General features: G+C 43.5%; 1 protein-coding gene across 3 annotated transcripts in view; it reads left to right on the top strand.

Annotated features, from left to right (window-relative positions):
- NOX5 (NADPH oxidase 5) overlaps positions 1-15,783 on the top strand; it is a 129,718-nt gene that overhangs the window by 76,785 nt on the left and 37,150 nt on the right. For 2 of the 3 annotated variants that reach the window (XM_010363640.1, XM_010363639.1), the window contains exon 1: positions 9,787-9,877. The exons of the other annotated variant lie outside the window; for it this stretch is intronic. In XM_010363640.1, coding sequence (XP_010361942.1) covers positions 9,828-9,877 — 50 coding nt within the window. In that variant the 5' untranslated portion in view covers positions 9,787-9,827. Of the gene's footprint in view, positions 1-9,786; positions 9,878-15,783 lie in introns of those variants that run through there. 3 annotated transcript variants of the gene reach the window in all.

Raw genomic sequence — 15,783 nt, 5'->3', positions numbered from 1 at the left:
TTGCTCAAAAGATAAGGGAGTAAATCAGCAGTAAGACATACAGATACACGGAGATGTTCCATTTCCCAGGGATGGGCAGGAGACAGATGTTTTTCTTTTACTGAGATTTAAGAGAAGGGTGATGGCCTTTAACCACCAGCAGCCTTTAGGCATTTGTTTAACAAAGCGCATTCCTTACAGCCCAAAATCCTTTAAACCTTAAATCACCACAGCGATGTCTCTTGCAAGCACAAGGTTGGGTGTAGGGTCACAGATTAACAGCATCTCAAATACAGAGCCAAATGGAGTCTCTTAAATTTACTTCTTTCTATATAAACACACTAACAAGCCGACCTCTCTTTTCCCCACAATACACAAAGGTAATTATGGAATCTAATCCATTATTGGACCCAGTCCAGTTTTTGTCATAACTTCGAAACCCAGTTTAAATGAAAGATTTGCTCAAATAAACTCAGAGGGTTGAAAACACAAATCCACGCAGCTTTGGAATCTGAGAAAGAACTTACCCATGATGTCCAGTTGCTGTGGGAGGGTAATGGACGGAAAGAGTCTGGCAAGTACTACTACACTTGGTCACTTGGTGCTCCTGGGGGTTGCTGGGAGCACTACTTTGGATCCCACTTCTGACACCATTTTTAAAAGAAAAACCTTAGAAAAATTAAATTCAATAGAGCTTAATTGAGCAAATAATGATTCACAAATTGGGCAGCCCCCAAATCGGAATGGGTTCAGAGAGATTCTAGCACGGTCACATGGTCAAAGAAGATTTAGAGACAGAAAAAGAAAAGCGATGTACAGAAAATGGAAGTGAGATACAGAAACAGCTGAATTGGCTACAGCTTGCCATTTGCCTTATCTGAAAGCAGTTTGAAGAGTTGCCCACCTTTGTTTGGTTGAAACTCAGTGATTGACACAGGAGTAGGTTCCAGTTCACTATGTGCAGAGAAAGCTTTAGGCCAAACTTAAAATACGTAAAGAGACAGCTTGAGGTTAAACTTAATTTAACATGCTTTAGTCTTTTCAGATTCATTTGTGAATAAAACAGACGCAAGTTCCTACTTTCATGGAGTTCACATTCTAGTCAGGTGAAGCAGACAAAAAAAATAAACATAATAATTAAGCACATTATATGGTATGTGGGAAGATAATCCATGCTGTGAGAAAAGAGTGAAGCAGGGTAATAGGGATCAGTAGTGTGGGGTGGGGTGACATCCAACAGTAAACCAGGGGGCTCAGGGTTAAACTTCATTAAGAAAGTGTGATATAAGCAAAAGCTTGAGGGGCATGAGGGAGTTAACCATGTTGATCTCTAAGGTAAGACTGTTCCAGGTGTTACAGGAAAGGGGTCCCAATCCAGACCTCAAGAGAGGGTTCATGGATGTCTGCAAGAAATAATTTAGGGCGAGTCCATAGAGTAAAGTGAAAGCAAGTTTATTAGGAAAGTAAAGGAATAAAAGAATAGTTATTCCATAGAGCAGCCCCGAGGGCTTCTGGTTGCCCATTTTTATAGTTATTTCTTGATGATATGCTAAACAAGGGTGGATTATTCATGCCTCCCGTTTTTAGACCAGATAGGGTAACTTCCTGATGTTACCATGGCATCTGTAAACTGTCATGGCGCTGGTGGGAGTGTAGCAGTGAGGACGACCAGAGGTCACTCTCATGGTCATCTTAGTTTTGACTGGCTTTAGGTGGGTTTTAGCTGGCTTTTTTACTGCAACCTATTTTATCAGCAAGGTCCCTATGACCTGTACCTTGTGCCAACCTCCTCTCTCATCCTGTGACTTAGAATGTCTTAACCATCTGGGAATGCAGCCCAGAAAGTCTTAGCCTCATTTTACTCAGCCCCTACTCAAGATGGAGTTGCTCTGGTTCACACTCCTCTGACACAGGCAAAGGGGAGAGTCACTGCAAAGGCCCTGGGACAGGGTGTACCTGGTGTATTCTGGAAATACTGAGGAGGCCAGTGTGGCTGAGGACGAGTGAGCAAGGTGAGGAGCAAGAGATGAGGGCAGACAGGTCCTGGGGCCATGCAGGGAGGTACTTTGGAAGTTTCGGGGGTTAAGTGGGATGAGACGTCATCTGAAGATTGTAAGCAGGGGAGTAACCTCATCTAACTTACATTTCAACGTATTTCAGGGCAGCTGAGTAGAAAATAGATGACAAAGGTGGAACAGAGAGGCAAGTTAGGAGGCTGTCGTAGCAGCCCAGGTGTGTAGTGGTGGAGCTTTGGCTGGGGTGCTAGCTGTACCCAGAGAGGGTAAGAAGTGGCTAGATGCCGAATCTATTTCTAAAGTAGAAGCAACAGGATTTGCTTGTAAGTTGGACGTGGGGTATATGGGGAAAAAACAGATGAGTACTCGAAGGCTCTTAGTCTGAACAACTAGGTGAAGTGGGAGGGAGTCGTATACTAAGAGGGGAATCCCACAGTGGCTCAGAGTTAGAGATACCACGAGTCCAGTTTGAGACATGCTAAGTTTAAGATGTGTATTGACATTCAAATGGCGATGTTAAGTAGGCAGTTGTACCAATTACATCACAGTTCAAAGCCAAGGTTGGGATTGGACACAGAATTTGGAGACCTGCTCTGTAGATGATTCTGAAAACCATGGGGCTAGATGAGCTCAACAAGGAAGTTAGTCTACGTAGAAAAGAGGTATGAAGACTGGGCCCAACTTGTAAAGATCAGATAAAAGAACAGGATCCATCAATAAGTAAGTACATTGTGAGGAGATGGTGAATTAGAAAGGAAAGCCAGAGAGGGTGGGATCTTGGAAGTCAAGTGAAGACAGCGGCTCAAGAAGGAAAGACTGTGTGCCTCTGTCAAATGCTACTGAGGAGTGAGATGACTGCTGGCTTTGGCCAGAAGGAGGTTATTGGTAATCATATTAAGAAATGATTTTTTGAGGACAGACTCTGATTAGAGAGGGTTCTAAAAATTAAAAAAAATTGGCCAGGCATAGTGGCTCACGGCTATAATCTCAGCACTTTGGGAGGCCAAGGCAGGTGGATTGCTTGAGCCCAGGAGTTCCAGACCAGCCTCAGCAACATGGTGAAACCCCATCTCTACCAAAAATATAAAAATGTAGCCAGTCTTATAACCTGGTCTCTAAATAAATAAATAGATAGACAAAAATTAAAACAAAATTTTTACATTAGAAAATGAAGAAGTGGAAACAGTATAGGCAATATTTTCAAGAAGTTTTGCTAGTAAGGAGGGCAGGGAAATTGGGTAATCACTGGCAAAAGAATGATCCAGCAGAGAAGGGAGAAATGATACAGAGGCAAGGGGATGGTTGCGAGCTCCCTGAGTGGGTGAGGGAGGGCAGGCTCCAGGGCACTAACAGTGGAGCTGGCTCAGGGTGGGCACAGACAGGGGGCCCATCGTCCTGCCTGCGTTTGTTCACATCATTTCTACAGGTCATCTGCATTTCCTGGTATATCCTGGCAGGTGAAAGTGGCATACCAACATTTCCACCATATAGCAAGTAGGCTACAGACTCAGGACTTCAATTAGGGGCAAGAATCAACAAGTAGGCCGGGTGAGGTGGCTCACGTCTGTAATCCCAGCACTTTGGGAGGCTGAGGTGGGCAGATCACGAGGTCAGGAGATTGAGACCATCCTGGCTAACATGGTGAAACCCCATCTCTACTAAAAATACAAAAATTAGCTGGGTGTGGTGGTGGGCGCCTGTAGTCCCAGCTACTTGGGAGGCTGAGGCAGAAGAATGGCTTGAACCCGGGAGGCAGAGCTTGCACTGAGCCGAGTTCGTGCCACTGCACTCCAGCCTGGGCGACCGAGCGAGACTCCACCTCAAAAAAAAAAAAAAAAGAAAAGAAAAGAATCAACAAGTAATTCAGTGGACAGCTATAGTCAAAACATGCCTTGCCTTTGGGGAAGAATGTAGGAAAAAAAAAAGCACTTTATTCAAAAAAATCCCACAACAAATTGGGAGCATGGCTAGAGATTTTAAAAAGCTGGCTCTCTCCTCTACAGTAAAATATGCTCCACTTTACCCAAGAAATGAAGAGAAGAGGATTTCATGGGTTTTTTTTCCTTCCCCAATGATATTTTACTTACTCAATAATCAGATAAAGGCAAATAAGAATAGCAAAATATTTTGTGCCTAATGGGACTACTATTTTAAAACAGAATTCCTAGTATTACCAGATGTTTGGCAAAACAGACATTCTCTTAGAACATGGTGGGGAGTGAAAATTGTTTCACAATTCTTTTTTTTTTTTTTTGGAGACAGAGTCTCACTCTGTCGCCCAGGCTGGAGTGCATGCAGTGGAACGATCTTGGCTCACTGTAGCCTCCACCTCCCAGGTTCAAGCGATTCTCCTGCCTCAGCCTCCCTAGTAGTTGGGACTACAGGTATGCGCCACCACGATTGGCTAAGTTTTTATATTTTTAGTAGAGATGGGGTTTCATCTTGTTGGCCAGGCTGGTTTCGAACTTCTGACCTCAAGTGATCTGCCTGCCTCGGCCTCCCAAAGTGCTGGGATTACAGGCGTGAGCCACTGTACCCAGCTGTTTCACAGTTCTTGGAAAGCTATTTGGCTATGTCAAAAGGCTTCAGAAAGTTAATACTTCCTGGTTTAGTGGTATTAATACATTGTGCAACCATCACTACCATCTATCTTCAGAACTCTTTTCATCTTGCAAAACTGAAACTCTACATGATTAAACCATAACTCCCCATTTCCCCTCTCCCCTTAGCCTCTGGCTGCTTTCTGTCTCTATAAATTTGACTCCTCCAGGTACTTCACATAAGTGGAATCATACAATATCTTTTCGTGACTGGCTATTTCACTTCAGTGCTGCCCATCTTATAAGTTCTTATTCTTTTTTTAATACTTGTTTTTCTTTCCTTTCTTTTTTGAGGATTCTAAACATGCTTAGAGTCTATGATTTTCACTTCTTAAAGTATGAGTTCTTCTCCCTATTACTGGTTTGATTGGCTATTTTTCTTAGCATTCTTTATATTCTTTTTCAGATCTTTTGGAATGGCAGCTTACTTGTTCACCCTGAATGGTAATTGTGTCAGCGCATGTGTGGGTATGTGTGCGTGTGTGTGTGGAAGCATGCACATGTTAGTGTTCAGTCCTCATCTAAAAGTTTTGTGGTAGCTTTCACCCCACTTCCTGGGCTCCCTAGTTCAATTCTGGCCTTGTATTGGTGTCTCAAGGCTCCTGTTCATGGAAATCCTGAGGCTATTGTGGATCCAATCACCAAGGAGAAGTTGACCCAGTCTACTTCTTCACTATCAGGCTATGTCAATTTCTTCTTCTCTCCTAAATACAAGATATAAATAATTGTCCCAACAATGGCCAGTCCTAGCTCTTTTCAGTGATCTGCCATAGGCAGGGTCCTCTCTGTGTAGGGTGCATGGCAATATATTCAAGCTTATGTACAAGGCATTTGAGGTCGAGACATGGAAAAATACTAAGGCACTCTGTGCATGTTGTTTGTGCATGAGACTGAAACGCATTGACCCTGAAAACGGGACAAGGAAAAGAAAGTGTAATAAGGAGCACTGAAAACAGCCTCCTGAGACTATGGTCTATGTGTTTTTCCAAGGCCATATGTGTCTCATGGCCCAGCTGCAAAGAGCCACCTAGTGGATGCCTTTTGTTTGAATTGTAGTTTAAACAAGCTCTCTCAATAAATATTCGGTGGACAGATCTTAGAGCGGCACTCCCTCAGAGGAGCTGCTCCCACCCTGCTCAGCTGGAATTGTCTGAGTGCTTCATTCTTGGTGCTCACTGCAGTCACAAGCTGCCCCCTCAGATGAGGGGTTCACACCGCTTCACCTGCAGCAGCCTCTGCTTGCCTCTGGACTTGGAGCTGTGCAAGACTGTAGCTTCAGTTTCACTTTCCATTGCGTATTTCTGCCTTATCTCTGGTCAATAGAGATGTTTATCTGTTTTTCAAGAGCAGGCAGTCTTTTAAACCGGGCGCAGTGGCTCACACCTGTAATCCCAGCACTTTGGGAGGCCAAGGCGGGTGGGTCACCTGAGGCCAGGAGTTCGAGACCAGCCTGGCCAATATGATGAAACCCCATCTCTACTAAAAATTCAAAAAATTAGCTGGGAGTGGTGGCGGGCGCCTGTAATTGCAGCTACTCAGGAGGATGAGGCAGGTGAGTCATTTGAACCCCAGAAGTGGAGGTTGTAGTGAGCCGAGACCACACCGCTGCATTCCAGCCTGGGCAACAAGAGCAAAACTCCCTCTGAATAAAAAAAAAAAAAAAAAAAAAAAAAAGGCTTTATCTCTCATCGCTTTGTGTGTGGCACAGATGGGGAGGTCTCAAAGACTGAACTCAAAGAGTTAACTTGATGCATCTCAACCAGAAGTCCCAAGAGACCACTTCTTACTTTTCTGGCTCCAGCTCGTGGGTGTGAAGGAAAGGATATTAGCATGGATGCACCCCTTTGGCTGACTGCAGGGTCTCAGCCTCCCTCAGCCAACTCCCAATACTCCCCAGCTATTTCTTGGGTAGGCACCTCACAGGCACTCACAAGCCGGCCACTCACATCTGGTCACTCTGACAGCCTTTGGAGGGGATCTCTTCTTCCATTGCCCCAGAGTTTGTGTCTCTTTGGAAAGCACCTCCCAGTGCAGGAGCTCTCTCCTGGGCCTCCAAAATTCACGACCCCTGAGTAGCCAAATAATACCGGAACCACACCAAATTCCATGCAAAATTAGGGAGAGCCCCCCACTTCTTTCTTCAGGTCTCAGATCAGAGTTCCAGGGTAAAGCTGGAGAAGAGACCCACACTCTCCCTTGTTCCCCAGGAACCACCTGAAGCCCACAAATCCAGCTTCCTCCTCAGTGGCAAACCTGCCTCAACAAGGCAAACTAGCTCAGGCAAGTGAGCTCATCAGACACAACCCCACTCTGAATCCCATGCTGGGCTACCTTCTGTATGCAACCCGAAATACACAAACATTCCATTTTAGCAGTGATTTTAATCTAGGTGAGTGGATTACACTGATTTTTACTCTTTGTTTGTGCTTTTAGGCTTTTTTTTCTAATTTTTAAATAATAATAATAATTATTTTTTAAAATCGAGATGAGGTCTCACTCTGTCACCCAGGCTGGAATGCAGTGGTGTGATGCAGCCTCTACCTCAAGCGATCCTCCCATCTCAGCCTCCTGAGTAGCTGGGACTATAGGTACACACCACCACACCCAGCTAATGTTTTTGTATTTTTGGTGGAGATGGGTTTTTGCCATGTTGCCCAGGCTGGTCTCAAATTCCTGAGCTCAAGCAATCCACAAGCCTTCGCCTGATAATTAATGTTTATAATTTGTGTAATTATAAGAAAGTGTCATTGAGAGAAAAAAAAATCTCTCCTTCCAAACGTTTTGTTAGAAAAAAGACTCTTTTAAAAATACATTTTCTGGCTAGGCACGGTGGCTCATGTCTGCAATCCCAGCACTTTGGGAGGCTGACGCAGGTGGATCACTTGAGGTCAGGAGTTCGAGACCAGTCTGACCAATATGGTGAAACCTCCACCTCCACTAAAAATACAAAAATTGGCTGGGCCTGGTGGTGCATGGCTGTAATCCCAGCTACTAGGGAGGCTGAGGCAGGAACACTGCTTGAGCCCAGGAGGCGGAGGTTGCAGTAAGCCAAGATCATGCCACTGCACTCCAGCCTGGGCAGCAGAGTGAGACTCCATCTCAAAAAAAAAAAATTTTTTTTTCATAATGTTTATTACTTCCCTTGTAAAAACTTGCATTTTGTCCAGATACTGGGATATGAACTAGATAGTTATCAGAACTTTGGCGAGTATTGATGTGTTGCTCCATTGCTTAGCATTGCTTACTGGCTTCCTAGCTCCTAGGTAATCCTAGGCCTTTAGCTCTCTTCCTGCCAAATTTGTCATGACCTGACTCCTGTTCCCTGCCCCAGTTCTGCTTTCAAATGTGTGCATCTCCAGGTCATTACCTGAACTGCTTATAGTTCCAGAAACACAGAACGCATTCTCATTTCATGCCTTTCTATACCATCTTCCAGCTGCCCAGAATGTCCTTTTCCGTTTCCACCTGGCAAACTCCTACTCATTCTCCAAAACCCACTACAGATCAGTCACTTTCACTGGGAAGTCTTCCCGATTCTCCCTTCCCAGCGCTGTCTCGCAACACACTTCTGTATCTTCATTTACCATGCTGGATTATCTTACTTGTCTCTCTCTATACAATCAGGGCCTGGCACATAGTTTCTCCTAAGTATTTGTTGAATTGAGGCAGGTTTATTCATTCCACAAACATACATGGAATGCCCATGATATAGTGAGCTCATGCTAGTTTCCTGGGATTCAAAATTAATGAGTTACAGATCTTGCCTTTAGGAGCTCGCGGTCCAGTGGGACAGAAAGAGACATATACAGAGAGTTACAATTCCAGTGGGTACCAGCAGCTCTGTCTCACATCTTCTCATTCTTGCTTTTTTCCCTTAGCTGGCCATAACTTTAAAGTATAATTCATATTTACTGCTTGGCTTATTTCCTCAAAAGAATTTTCTATTTCCTACGTATTATTCCTGAACTGATTTAATGGAATGCGTTTGTATCTCTCTTTACTTTGCCAGGAAAACTATCGAAATAGTCAAAGTAGCCTCCAGAATTGCTGCTATCCAGGCATGGGAGCACTCCATTTCTAGAGATTACCAAAAGACCACTGAAATTCTGTAGAACTTGTCCTGGGACTGGCTCCAAACAAATGAGAACTGGCTGAGCCTATAGGTAGAAAAATATGTGAGTGACAGCAAAGGGGCTTCCAGTGAGCCCCTGCTGGTTCGGAAGACTTGACATGGCTAGCACCAAAGGATCCCTTTAGGGTACCCACACCATGAGCCACATACTGGGAGAAATTTCTTGCAGCACTCTGCTTTAAAACAAAATCATGATGATAACTAATCATTTCCCTGATTTTGGAAATTAACCAGAGACATCTAAAATCACCACTAGGACATCCCAATCTGCACCAGATGACCAGGGTTATCATCCAGAGCTGATCGCTTTACAGGCAAAACAAAAAGTATAAACACTTTGAATTTTAATCGCAGAGTAGTATTACCTAAGTAATTACACAATTTCCCTTAAGTTTAAAACAAAATAGCTTGCAAGTCCCACTTTTTTCCCCCAGGCTCTCTGGGCTAGGAACCTCTGCATGTGATTGTTTCAATATAGTTTTACACAGTATGTCGAGACTGCGTTTAGTTCCGTAGGTGGTTAACTGCACAGTCTCCACAGTCAGCCCAATGTAGTTGTAAAATTTGTGCTGAGCCCACTGGACACATTACTTTACCTCTGTTTCACTTTCCTAATCAATAGAATCATGCCAACACCCACCAGACAGGGCTGTGTTAGGAATTAAACTGAGCAATACATGCAAAGTTCTTAGTGCTCAGAGTGAGTGCTTAAACATTTTTGTTGATAATTGATATTATTGTTATTGGCGAAGTCTTGCTTGACTTATAAGCAGGGCCTGCCTGGAGCTGTTGATTGTTTCCACAGTATATTCCTAGATAACCTAGCTTCATCATAGTATTTTTGAGGAAAGGAAAGAGAAGATACTGGGCCAGATGGAAGACAGCTCATCCTTCCGAATAAAACTCTTGCCCCACTGCATTCCATGCTTCCTGGTTGGGATTTTTCTAGACCAACTCAGCCACCAGTCTTATGAGGGACTGTGGGTGTGAGCAGGTCTTCAGGCGTCAGGAAGAGGAGGAGTTAAAGGGGTGGCTACACAGTGCAGGCAGCCCTATGGACAGCAGTCTTTCTGGGACCTGTGATCTGGAAGACAGGAGAAGATGAACATGTCTGGAGACCCAGCCCAGATAGGTCCTGAAGGCTGTAGAGGGTGAGTGACTCATTTGTCCAGCTTTCCATGCCAGGGACAAGGGAAAGGTGGGATTATTTGCCTTTGTGGGATCTACAAAAGGTGACTGTGTCTGCCTTGGGCAGAAGTCAGAAGATCTGAGATCTATTCTTGCCTTGCTACTAGCAAGCTGGGCAATCTTGGATAAGTCACCAGCCCTCTCTGGGCCTGTTTTCTCATCTGTAAAATAAAGAACTGGCCAAGTCAGTGTAATAGCAATATACAGCATTTGTACAATGCTTTCCAGTTGCACTTTTCCAAACAGCATCTCATTTAGTCGTCACAGCCCTTTGTTGGAGAGATGCTTGTGGGTTGGTCATTCAGCTGGTACAAAGCAAGGCTGGACCTAAAATCCTGGTCTCCTGGGGTAAATTCTGGCCTCTGGTGAGCACATTGTTCCCCTTGAGCTCTGAAATCTGAAGATTCCCAGCTCCTTCCTGCTATCTACAGTGTTACCTTCCTTCCCTCCCTATTCCCTCACCACCTACATCACCCTGGCTGTCCCAGTCTCTTCTCAGTCCCTTCCCAGAGTTACCTCTCCCCTCTCCCAAGCTCACCACACTTATCTTATTTCTGAGAAGTGGGAGGTGAACAGCAGATACCTCCTCCCTGCCCTCCCTGGGTTAGCACTTGCGTGCAGCCCTTTTTCCAGAATTCTCCAGAATGCTTTGTGGAATGCCTTCCCGAGGGTCCCGAGAGGTGAAGAAGGTGGAGGGTGTTTAACCCCCAGGGCAGCATTTCTCCAGGTGCACGGGTGGGTCACCCATGCGTGGGTCACAAGATCCAGGGTGCAGGTGAAATGTGCAGATTCCTGGGCCCCACCCCAAGATTGGTGGGTAAGAATGCACATACTTACAAGCTCTCATGTTTCTGGCAAGAACATATTGCAGTTTGGGAACCACTAGTTGTTAGGTGAATGCCCTTTTGGGCTGCAGAGGGCTGTCTTGAAACCACTAAAAGATGGCTAGAAGTCAGTGGGAAGCGTGAATGTCTTGGGCAGCAGTGATGGAAAGCCGGCTTCAGCTCAGGAACATGAGAAGCAGGCACTCGAAGCTTGGTTTCTGCACAGGCAGTGAGGGTCCCATCAGTGAAGGTTGAAGCAGAGTCATTGTTGGGTGGCGGGTGGGAAGAAGTGTGTGGTGCTGGGCCCAGGACAGTGGTTCTCTGGGGCTGATGTGAAAAAACCTAGGAAGCTCTTAAAAGAGGCTCCTTGGCTGATGTTGAAGCCACGAGGGATGAGAAGGTCTGGTGGGAAGCTCCCTTCCAGCTGTGGGCTGCTTCTAGTACACAGGGATAGGAATAATACCTACCTCACTGGGCTGCACCAAAGATAGAAGGGGCCAATATACTCAGTAAAGTGCCTGGCACACTGGAGGGCCTGGAGCCCCTGCCTGGGAGCTTGCAGGAGCTGGCCTATCTCAGCGGGAGGCTGGGCGGGGGCATTGTCCTGGCCCTTAATACTTCTAGCTACAGGTTCTCTCAATGCCCCATCTCATCCCTGTCCTCCACAGTGAGTTGGGCCCTGAGGGCTTTGGACTGGCCTCTAGCAGGGGCTGCCTGGAGCACCCTCCTTGCTGCCTGCGGCTCCAGTAACTCACTAGGACCACAAGTTTATAGGCGAGGAGAGAGTGAGGACCTGGACAGGTGATCCGCGAGAAGAACCTGAGGAGTCTGAAGCCTGGGACTTAAGCCTGGCTCTGCCCTGAGTCAATGCAGGGGCCCTGGGAGGACATCTCTGTGTGCTCCCTCTGGGAAATGGGAATCCATATAGGACTTGCTGACTTGGAAGGTGAAGTGAGTTAATAGGCATGAAAAAGAGAAGAGAAATGTGTACGTACCTAATCATCAGGTGCTAGACAGATGTCCTATGCCCGTCACAACTCTGCAAGGTGAGCTATCACTAACGCTTTTAATAAACAAGGAAACTGAAGCATGCGTGCACACACACACACTAAAGCATATGTGATATATGCGTATATATACACACATCCATACACACACTAAAGCCTATATGATAGATGCATATGTATACACACACATCCATACACGCAACAAAACATATATTTGTAAACCAAAAATAAAAATCCAAGCCCCTCAGCCATCTGAATGGACCCGTCGTCTCAGCAAAGGGCATTCCAAAGTTAGCCTGAAAAACTAGTTCAGGCCGTAATGGGAAGGAGGGACCAGACATGCCTCATTATACTCTCTTCCCTTGTGGAATTACTGATAGAACAGACTCTTTAAGTCTGATAAGAAACATTTACACTCTATTGTCTTTGAAGCCTGCTACCTGGAGGCTTTACCTGAATGATGAAGCCTTGGTCTCCGTAACCCCTTATTTTAACCTAGAAAACGCTGCTCTGATAGGGAATTACAGTTATGCTGGAACACAACCTAGGGAGAGGCTGACAGTGCCCCTCTCCCACCAAGTGAAGACCACCCCCACCCCCACAAGACTCTTTTGCGTTACTGGACCCTTGAAGCTGGGAACTGTGCTTGGGAGGGCGGGTTCTCACCTGATCAGTGGGCTGTACCTGTTGAGCCACTTGCCTCACAGGTGTGTTCTGGGGTGAGGTTCTGCCGTGTAAAATGTTTGTTTTACTAAGGTATTAATTTGCTGGGGGATAAGAGGCCAGTAACACCCTTGGTATCACCTTTTGGAGAAGCTGCCCTGGGAAGCCAAACCCCGGGCCAGAGCTCACTGGCGGAACAGGATTAAAGGTCAGGGGATGGAGAGGGATTTTTTGTTTGCTTGCTTTTTATCTTTATTTTATTTTATTTTATTTTATTTTATATTATTTTATTTTATTTTATTTTATTTTATTTTATTTTATAAGGGATGGGTTTTCTGTTGCCCAGGTTGGAGTGTAGTGGTGCGACTAAAGTTCACTATAGCTTCGACCTTCTAGGCTCAAGCCATCCTCCCACCTCAGCCTCTAGAGTAGCTGGGATCACAGGTGCATGCTACCATGCCTGGCTAATTTTTTTAGTTTTTGTAGAGATGAAGTCTCACTATGTTGTGCAGGCTGGTCTCAAACTCTTTAATTCAAGCAGTCCTCCTGCCTCAGCCTCCCAATGTGTTAGAATTACAGGTGTGGGCCACCAACCCCAGCCTTGCTTGCTTTTTAATTGTCTTACCTGGCAGTAACGAGGTACCCCCTCCTTCTCCTGACTGGGACTGTCAGAGGAAGCCCAGTGGAGAGTCAGGACTTTGCCCACTGCCCACTGTCCATGGAAGGGGATGGGGAGGGATGTGGGTGTGGCTGTGAACTGGCAACTTGAGAGAGTCTTGTAGTGGTGGGAAGTTCTGCATCTTGACTCTGTCAATGTCAATGTCCTCTTTGTGATATTGTACTACAATTTTGTGAGATATTACAATTGAAAGAAATGGAATAAAGGAATAAAGGAATTATTCCTCATACCTGTTTGTGAATCCATAATTATCTGAAAATAAGAGTTTTCAAAGATTATCACAAGAATGGTATATACCCATGGATACCATCAGATCAATCACACTGAGGCTTAAAGCAACACGGAACAGAAATCCTCTTTCTCCCCTCCAGTCTTGCCTCTTTAAGGCCCAGTGCTGACAGCCTGACGATTCCCTTCCACACAGTGCTACTGTATTTCTTCAAAACGATTCACACCTATTATAGATAACTTGGGCGGTCTTAGCTGTTTCAAATGGCAATCTAGTACACAGGGGGTGGATGATGGATATGGGCCATCATGTAGTAACACTTTTATTTTTGTAGGATACATTCCTAAAAATTGAACTCCCTGAAAGATTGTACAATTCGTGTTCTCACCAGCACTATGTGTATTGGATATTACCAATCTTTTGAACTTTTGTCATTCTGATAGCTCTTCCCCCAACTACAAAAGATGTAATTGTTATAAATCCCATTTCCCCAGGCATGAGAAGTGAATTGACCATCTTTTCAAATGTTTATCAACCGATACAAGTTCTCTCTTATGAATTGTCCTTTTATATCCTTTGCTGCTTTCCATTGGAGGTTTCTGTTTGTTTGTTTTTGTTTCCATTGAACTTACAGGACTTCTATGTTAAAAGAACCCTAACACAGCTGCAATTTATCAATACCTAATAAAAGCATTAACTGTTATTGTTGCCCCTTTCAGTTGTTATCATTTTATAACAGGTGTCCCCATTCCATCACGCTTATTGTGAATATTTTCCTTCAGCCTATTATCTTTTGAATGTATTGTCTTCTATCATGCAGAAATTAATTTTTACATCTACAGATCTACAGATCATTTGCCTTAATGTTTTTGGGATTTCCATCTTGTGCCCCTACTTAAAGATGATACAACTTCCTATAATTTCTGCTAATTCTCATTATCTTATTTATTTTTACATTTAGGTATTTATAATTTGATGAGAAAATGTAAATAAGATAGTATACAGTAGTTATCTAATTGTTTTCTTCTATGTAGACGTTCATTTTGCCAAAAGCATTTATTTAATTATCCAACTTTTAATAACAATTATAAATATGATTTTTAAAAATTTCCATTTGTAACTGTTTTGGCTAATAAGATAGATAGTAAAGATGTAAATAAATATGAACATATATATAGATATAGATGTTCATTTTTATATGCATATAAATATAGATAGATATAGATCATTGATTTTGGTCTATTTCCCTTGAGCCCAGAAACTAGCCATCACTAATACCTAGTATTTGGAGATTGAATTTAATGCATTAAACTAGAGAAACTAAATAAACATTGCAAATATCATAGAACAAGAGAAAAAATTACTAGTTTGTAAACATCCATGCTATGTTTAGGTAATTTCCTCCCATTTTTCTTGTAGTTTTAATAAGAATGAATGTTGAACTTTATCAGGTGCTTCCATAGCATTTATTGACATGATAAAAACTATTTTTCTTCTTTAATTTGTTGACATCAAAAATTATGTTGATAGCTGTCTTGATAATGACCCATCCTTACATTACTAAACTAAGTAATTCTTAACTACCAAATTAGGTTCTAACTAACTAAACTAAGGCTGTTTTTTTTTCTTTAAGTAAACTTCTAGATTTAATTCGGTTATATTTTACTTAAAGCTTTGTATAAGTTAAACTTGTACAGAATTTCCTTTTCGTATGCTCTTTTCATTGGATTTGGGTAATGCTTGCTTTGTAAAACGAATTGGGAATCTTACTATCTCTTTCTATGATCTAAGATGGTTTACCATTGGGTTTATCATTCTTTGAAGATTAGATAGAACTCAGCTCTAAAAAAAAGCTGGTCCTGACGTTATTTTCAATGGTTGGCATTTAACTGCCCTTTTGAATTCTGGTTTTTGTTTTTTTTTTTTTTGAGACAGCATCTGCGATCTCGACTCACTGCAACCTCTGCCTCCCGGGTTCAAGTGATTCTCCTGCTTCAGCCTCCCAAGTAGCTGGGACTACAGGCGTGTGCCAGCATGCCCAGCTAATTTTTGTATTTTTAGTAGAGACAGGGTTTCACTATGTTGGCCAGGATGGTCTCGATCTCTTGACCTCGTGATCTGCCCACCTCGGCCTCCCAAAGTACTGGGATTACAGGGGTGAGCCACCGCACCTGGCCTAACCGCCATTTTGAATTTTTAAATAATTATTGGTCCATTCAGATTGTTACCTTCTTTGGGAGCTAATTCATTTCTCTAAATCCACCAAACATTTGCACACAGTATTCTTATAGTTCAGTAGCCCTTTCCTTATCTGTAGTTCTATTGCCTTTCTCAATATTAATGTATATTTGGAGGTTTTGTTCTCTTTTATCCTTAATCATGCTTGTCTTCTTAGTTTTTTCAAAGAACCAACTTGTTTTTCACTATATTGAGGCATAATTGATGTACCATAATCTGCATATTTAAA

This window comes from Rhinopithecus roxellana, chromosome 5, assembly GCF_007565055.1.
Source record: "Rhinopithecus roxellana isolate Shanxi Qingling chromosome 5, ASM756505v1, whole genome shotgun sequence".
NCBI lineage: Eukaryota > Metazoa > Chordata > Mammalia > Primates > Cercopithecidae > Rhinopithecus > Rhinopithecus roxellana.
The sequence above is the reverse complement of the archived record's forward strand: the minus strand, read 5'-3'. Positions and strand labels throughout refer to the sequence as shown.